This window comes from Oenanthe melanoleuca, chromosome 2 (assembly GCF_029582105.1).
Source record: "Oenanthe melanoleuca isolate GR-GAL-2019-014 chromosome 2, OMel1.0, whole genome shotgun sequence".
NCBI classification, from domain to species: Eukaryota; Metazoa; Chordata; class Aves; order Passeriformes; family Muscicapidae; genus Oenanthe; species Oenanthe melanoleuca.
In genome coordinates, this window is record NC_079335.1 from 70,515,204 (window position 1) to 70,522,926 (window position 7,723).

The following is a 7,723-nucleotide window of genomic DNA, read 5'->3' on the forward strand; positions in this document are numbered from 1 at the left end:
CTCTAAACCTTTTACCAAAGTTCACTGATCTTCTATAGTTGCCAGTGAAGTTTGTTTTTTGGGGTTTTTTTTTGTTTGTTTGTTTTATTTATTTTTTTTTTGGGCCTCTTGAGAATATCTTGTTGGTATTTCTCCCATGCATCTAACTCAGTGCACATAAAAAAGTGTAAGCCCTTTTAAGAGGCTCATTGAACAAGTATTGTTTAACATACTCGGTCTGTTGAGGTGTGTGGACAGCAAGCATATAGTTACACTGATAGGATAACAATGTGTGACACTGCCAGACTGCCTGGTATCAAAGGGAAAGTCAAATTAATGTAGCTAGCTAGCCTTAACTTATGGCAACATTAACAAGGTGACAGGGTGAGAAACTGACAGCTGTAGAAAATACAAAGGGCGATGGGTTCCTTAGAGAATCTATGAGTAAAAACTAATTGCAAAGTCATTACCAAGGCAATGAAATTCAAAAAACACACAAAAAGTGTACATGGGGAGGCTTATTTTTGTTTATGCATTATGTTGTTGGGAGGATATAAGGGTGATAAAGGGGAAGAACTTGAGAGAGGAACAAGGATATAATGTGAAGCAAGAAATGTAATCAGGATTGCATGAGCCCTGTGCCTGACCACCGTGATTTCACCACAACATCAAACCCACTGCAGTTTTTGTGTCTGGGTTACTTTCACAGGAGGGACTGGTTATATTTTTCCTTGATGTTGATGAAGGAATACTAGAAATGCCCTTCTTAATTGCCAAGGGAATACCTGGAGGGTGCCACTTAACATCATTTCTTCCTAACTCCTCAGTATAGCCAAGAGTTTGATTCATGCATGGGAAACTCTGACCACTACAGCTGAGCAAAATGTTTTGTAGATAATAAAAGAAAATGTCTATATGCAAACCCAGGGCACTTCCTTGTGAACACCTATGACCACCAATCATCATACCAAAATGAAGCCTGAAATTACTTGGGTAAAGTCATGATGAAGTCATGCTTACTAGCAAAGAAAAATGGATAAACATTTTCATGAGTATCAAGGTCATAATGTAAAATAATTAAGCAAATAAAAAACAAGAAAACTTCAAAAAACTTTTTAATGCCTAATCATCCCTTAGTCTGACTTTTATTTCACAATCTTCTGTAAATATTGTCCAAAATAATTTAAAGTTATAAATTAAAATGTTCCTATTTTAGTTTATGACAACTTTCAAAATGAGATATTTTTCCCTTGACTGTTTTCTTCTCTCAAATTAAATCAACCACTCATCTTGAAGCCTAGCATTTCTTTCTGCTATTGTCAAACAAACATTTTGATCCAATCAATCATATCCCTTCTAGCTTCTTCAATATAAGGTTTATCCTCAGGTTTCATATCTTCTGGCTTCAGTTGTGCAAACCCATGAACTTGCCCAGGATAAACTTTAATTTTATATGGAACTTTACAATACTGTTTCAGCTTGTCCTCCAATAAGAAGATCTGTTGGAAGAAAAGCATTTTTTCCATTAAATACGATTTTTTTAAAGTTTACCAAATTTGCTGTTCCTCGTAGAGAAAATGCATCTTCGAGTGTAAGACTGAAGCTTTTTTTTTAAAGTATAGATGATCTCTGATCTTGAGAGAATATGTTCCATAACCCTTAGTGACCATCAGTGCAAAACATTTTGATAGGCTTAGTAACAGAGTTTAAGGAAATATGGGCTTTTTTTTTTTTTTTTTTGTTTATTGAACAACAAAAAGAAATTGCTCTTGCACAGTGTTTTGTTGGTTAGTATGCATACAAAGTACTAATAATGTGTTTATGTACCCATATACATTTGCTGGCACAGTTTGTGCTTATTTCCATTAAAAGTCAAAAAGCAGAAGAATGAACACTTTTTTTTGCCCAATAAGCTTACTTCTACCCATTGTGCAAATGAGAGAGTATTGTAATTAATGTCATGGGTTTTTTGTTGTTTTGTATTGGGATTTTTTTTGTATGGAGCCCTTTTTTTCAGTAGAAAACTATGTATTTGAGGGTTTGGGTTTGTTTGTTTTTAATTCAGAAATTATTACTAATACAATCTGCACAGAAAGAAAGCTTCAGGAGGAAAAGGTGTGGTTCCAATGTGGTCAATACATGACAGAAAAAATGCATTTGCCAAAATTTTGCCCCTGGGAAAAAGACACACTTGCCATAAAATGAGGACAGGGAGTGAAGGATTTGTTTTCCTCTGCAGAGGAGACACGAATAAGGTATAGATTAACATGCTGACTAATGCAGTTAGAAGTAAACACTGAATGACTTCTGCATTCCCAGAGCACACTGCCAGTTCTCCAGCCAGCCCCTACCCTAAAAAACAAGCTGTGCTGAAGGTGGTATGTCATCCTTGAAGGAAAAGAATCTATGCACAGAAGAGGGCACCAGTTTCCTACCCATATATTTATCCAGCCTCTCACATATGCTTACATAGGGGCTATATCAGAACCTAGATGGCAGCCAGGAGTCAAAACATTTGAGTCTGCAGGCTGTTGTAGTCTCAGCTAAAATTCATGCCCACTCTTTTGAAGCAGTTGATTTTGTCTTTTGGTAGCAAAAGCAGATAGTTATCGGTCCTCATCATCAGAAAGTTCAGTTGCTATTTTTTCTCCATTCAGTGTCCAAATTCTGTGGTTTAGCAACCTGATTTCTCACCCATAGTAGTATACAAGTTTTTGGGATGCTTGATTTATAGCAAGTTGGATATCCCTGCCCAATTTCACACTGCTTATCTAGCCACTCAGAGACTGATGACTCTGCTTTACTGTATGTCTTACCTCAAAAAAGAAGCTTGGAATAACCTAAACGAGATAGTGGGGAAGTTGACATATAAACAGAGCCATTCAGCCTGTCTAATTTTTTGTATGTGAAACTGGTTTCTAACAAGGATTGCTGCATAGGATAAATGAACAATGGGAAAAGAAGTATTTCCAGAACAACAACTTACCTGATCCAAAGAAATAGTGTGGTCTTTCTCACCAAAAATGAAAAATGTTGGATTTAGTAAACTGTATCTTTCATCAGAGTCTCTAATTATTCCTATAATGTTTTGAGAAACAGTCAGTTAGTGAGGTTAGCATTCTTGTGAGATAAATGGCAAATTAAAAGAGAACATTTCTATTTAAGTTTACTCATTAGGTACGTTGCTTAGATCAGGACAGTGGCTATTTGGATGGAGAATAAGCATTTGGAAAGCATATTTCCTAAAAAAAGGAATGAATTTTTTGTTGTTTACAGCATCCTTGATATTTTTATATCAATGCAGCCTGTTCCTGAAATAACCATAATTAAAATCTGCAACTCACCTTTGAGTATTTATAAAAATTGTTACAAAGCAATAAGTAGAATTACAAACTCTGCATAGCCATGTGAACCCAAGTAAGTTTTCAGGTGTTCTACACTACCATAGAGGGACACCCCAGCGGTTAATTGAGGATTTTTCAGCATCAAGTGATGTACTGCCATTCCACCCCAGGAAAACCCAACGATACCAATCTTCTGTGCACCGCATTGTTCCTTTAGATACTTCAAGACAACATCAGCTTCCCTAAGACATATAAAGAAAAGTAAACTAAGGAATCTATTGCAGAACCATTAGTTGACAATTTAAGAAGTAAATCAAAAGACATACATGGTATTTTTGCTGTGTCTGCATCTTCAATCATTTAAAACAAAGATTACTTTAAAAAGCACATTTCAGGCTAGAGCAGTGGCTTCTATTATTAAATGAGAGTTAAGATCTCTGGTCCTAGTTTAAGGAAGTACAGGTGTAGGCACTTAAATACTTACCTGAATTGTCACCTGCTCCTTTGTTTTCAAAATTAGTAAATTTTTATTTGAATCACTTTGTCTAGGACAGGACAACTAAAGACAAGACATATCTGCAAGTAGAACAACATCTTGTATTATGGACTGTAGGAATAGATAAGCTTCACTGTATATCTCTACAGAGTTTACCTATTTGGATAAAGATTTTCTGTCATTCCTGTACCATGAGTTACTATAAAAATACCTTACTAAGCCCACATGCAAGAATGGTATGCTAAAGTAGCAATTACTCATATTACATTGTCAGTAACTACAATGTTTAAAAAAATAAGTTTTGCATGAGGTGGCAATGAAAAAAAAAAAAAAAAAACCATGAAAAATATTTTTATTGTAGGTGAGAGCAAGTAATTTTTTAAAAATTGTTGACTTCTAAGTTTTCAATAATTTTTTCTTCTTCATTACTTACAGAGTTTTACATTGATTTTAAATGCAGAATTCATAAACTATTTCCTATATTTTCAAGCATTAGGTAGGGTTGTACAGTCATTAGGCTGACCAAAAATGACCCAGTATGAGACTGACATGAAGAGGACATGGTGTCCTAGGCCTATGGCTATGCTCTTTCAGATCTGGTTTGTTTGAGAGTCATGGGTTCCATGGTCTCTGAAAGAGCAGTGGATCTGAACTGAATGTTCACCTACAAGTGATCCCTCAGAAGACAGCAAAGGCATGTCCTGAGATCCTAATATTTTAAGACATTGCCCACATATCTGCTCCTCTTTGGAGCAGGATTTTTTATTGTTGTGTCATTTCTCTTTTAAAAATTTTTGTTTACATCTTCTGGAATTATATGGCCAAAACTTTGCTGAGAAACACTGAAGATAGACTGTGGCTGCTGCGTCTGGCCAGGGTCAGAATACTTGTGGCTTGCAGGATGGTAGCTGAGTAATAGGGTGTCATTGCCTCACTATCATCTGAGGTTTTGAGCTGATGCTGAAGAAAGAGCAATGCCTCCCATAATTCAGGGAAGACTCATTACAGGCACTGTTAGGTTATACAGAAAATGATCCCTCTATTTTACACTAAAAAAAAATAGTACAGTTGATCAGACGTATCTTGGGTTTTGGTTAGTCTAGTAAATTTTTATGTAGTGCTGCTCAGGAGAATCCCATAATCTGGAAGGCAGAAAGCAAGATGGGCATGTGACAACTGGCAGATAACATCTGCAGCTGTAGAAGAATTTTCCTCTCTATCTTGAGGAACTGGGCACAGAATCAGCACTTGTGGGTGAGAGTGCTGGGTGTTTTGCAGCCTGTGAAACACTGTGAGCCTGTGTGGCCAGTATAACAGTCAGAAAAGGGCTCAGGAAAACCAAATGGGGACAATAAGCAGAATGATGGGCAGAGCAGATGATCCTTTTCAAATCCCAAGACAGGGGTTTTTGTGATGCCCAGGACCACAGAAAAATCACCCAGAATAAGAAACTGTGGTTGTGCAGCCAGCTTGCCCTGCTGTGAGGTGCCACTTCTAACATTTCATATAAATTCTCCTTGTTTGCTGGATGCTTTTTAAAGTTCAAGTACGAATATGAATCTTACTTGTCTACTTTCATAGGATCATGATTTTTCATCCAGTCAGGAAAGTCAGGCCAGTGATCAGTAGATTTCCAGGGTTCTGTCCCCTTGAAGAAGTCTGGGCAGATGGTTCTGTGTGAGATATGGAATTCAGTGAATTTTCATTGAATCTGTGGATGTCTAAATATCTTCTAGTCCAGAGTACACATTTACATGATCACTGTCTGAATCATGTTTTACTCATTCTTGTAATCAGCTAGCTAGAAAGTATGTCTTTGTATTGAAAAACAAAACAAAGCAAAAAAGACACAAATAAATGCTCATTGTTTCCTTAGACACACTTAATACAAAAATAAAGAGATTAAACAAACCTCCTGATTCTATGTAAACACATATATACCTCTTTGCTGTTACTAGCTAAAGCAAATATTCAAAAGGTTTGATTCTGAAAAGCTTAAAACAACTTAAAATAGATACCATTGTTTCTCTTTGGATCACCACTGCTGTTTCATAAGCACAAACACAGGCACTTCAAGACTACTTGTGCCTTTGTGCTCACATAGACATTTTTCCTAGGTCAGTTTCAGTAGCTTTGGTGGCTCCACGGAAATATTTTGCCTATTTTCTTTTTTATTTGCTCAGACTGAAATGGTATGGTTGTCTTATGTGTATTGGAAACATCATATGCCATGCCTAGCTTTGGGCCTGGTGATCTATCAGTGCATTTATAGGGGAAGATAGGAAAGAAAGTTGCTTACATATATCCATGACTTGCTATCAAATCGACTATGTATCTAATATCTGGGAACCTCCAGCCAAATACATCATGAACCACAATCACAGCTTTGTCCGTGGAAAAAGATGGTCTACAAACATATGCCTTAAGGTACTCAATTTGTACTTCATGTCCAAGGCACCCATAGTGAGACCTTTCTCCAGTATCATATAGGAAAGGATCGGCCATTTGAAAACCTAAAAAAAAAAAAAAAAAAAAAATAAGATAGAAAGAATGAAAAAAGAATTTGTAGTAATTTGTTAACAGAAATTATTTAGAGCAAAAAGGCAAATATGAGAGTAGTTCAATCACTTCTGTGAATAACAGTGACATCCTTGCATGAAAAGGGAAAGTAGCAAAAAGCAAAAGCAATGTTCCAGTGCAGAATGCCTCTCCTCCTATTATGCTATTAAGCTGAGAATAAAGAGAAATACCAAATTCAAAGTTTTCAAATTACAGACAACTCATGCCACATTTGTTTTGCGGCCATGTGGCTCTGTCAGCAGTGGTGTGAAGCACTGATGTCACTCTCTCCTGAGGCATGGCCATCATGTGTGTCTTCCTGGAGAATCCTGGGCTGCTTTCTCTGAACTCTTTGCAAGGACTCTTTGCACTCAGCTGCTGCACTGAAGTGTAGTGTACAGTGCTTCTCTTGGTGCTGGTGCCTGGTGGTCATCTGTGCTTTCTGCAGCAGCATCACAGCTCTTCTGAGAGCAGAAGCACTGGGCACATTTAGTGAAGAATTGCAGTATGGATTTGTAAACTAGATTCCAATGCCATGTGCCCCTATGCCCTCAAAAGGGATTGCAAGAAAACAAGCTGATGTGCAAGCCTCACTCAGAATATTTGAGAGTATATGGTTTTATCCCTTCTCCAAAAGTAGCAATTAGAGACAATGAGCCAGTAGATGTGCTAGACAGATTAAAGTCAAAAGTTGTTCTGACTCTCTGTGTCAGGAGCTTGGAATGGACTCTGTGCAAAAAGTAGATTGTGATCCTGTAATTAAAAGTGGTGTTACAATGCATCTATACAAGGCATCCAATTAAATCTGCAGGGGCAGTGATACTAGTAGCATTTCCTAGTCATGTACTGACTTTGAAACTGTCCTTGGGTGTGCAGTACACAGGCACACACACACTATGACTGTCTCCATCATTTCTACACCAACCTATTATTTTAGTTTGCGTTGTAACATGCACTTCATAAAACTATCTAATCTTTGTGGAAGAGCAGCAAATTCCCACAAAAATACATGCATTCCATTAACTAGAGCAGCAGAGGGCTGCATTTCACAGAGTAATGGGAAATTTTGCCCAGGCAATACGGATACATTTGGAACCACAGTACGAGCAGACTGAAGAACAGAGAGTCGATGCCACAGAGACTCACCGCTTGCTTATGCCCTACACAACACTTCCCAATTTGCATGATTCACTCTGGCTCAATAAAAGAATCCATATTTTATGTGCATTTAAATTTTATACCCAAGACAAGTAAACCTCCCCAGTGCACAGAGCAGAGACACTGTTCTTCCTCATCCTCCCCCAACCCTGGGGTTGCTGTCACCAGATCTGGCAGGGTCAGCACT

General features: G+C 37.5%; 1 protein-coding gene across 1 annotated transcript; it reads right to left on the bottom strand.

Annotated features, from left to right (window-relative positions):
* Positions 1-1,246: 1,246 nt before the first annotated feature.
* On the bottom strand, positions 1,247-6,324 carry LOC130249803 (carboxymethylenebutenolidase homolog). Its single transcript, XM_056484879.1, has 5 exons — positions 6,119-6,324; positions 5,385-5,492; positions 3,423-3,565; positions 2,966-3,057; positions 1,247-1,478 (listed from the first exon to the last, which is right to left on the bottom strand). The coding sequence occupies exons 1-5, from the start codon at positions 6,322-6,324 to the stop codon at positions 1,299-1,301; spliced, it is 729 nt and encodes a 242-aa protein (XP_056340854.1). The 3' UTR covers positions 1,247-1,298.
* Between the last annotated feature and the right edge of the window lie 1,399 nt (positions 6,325-7,723).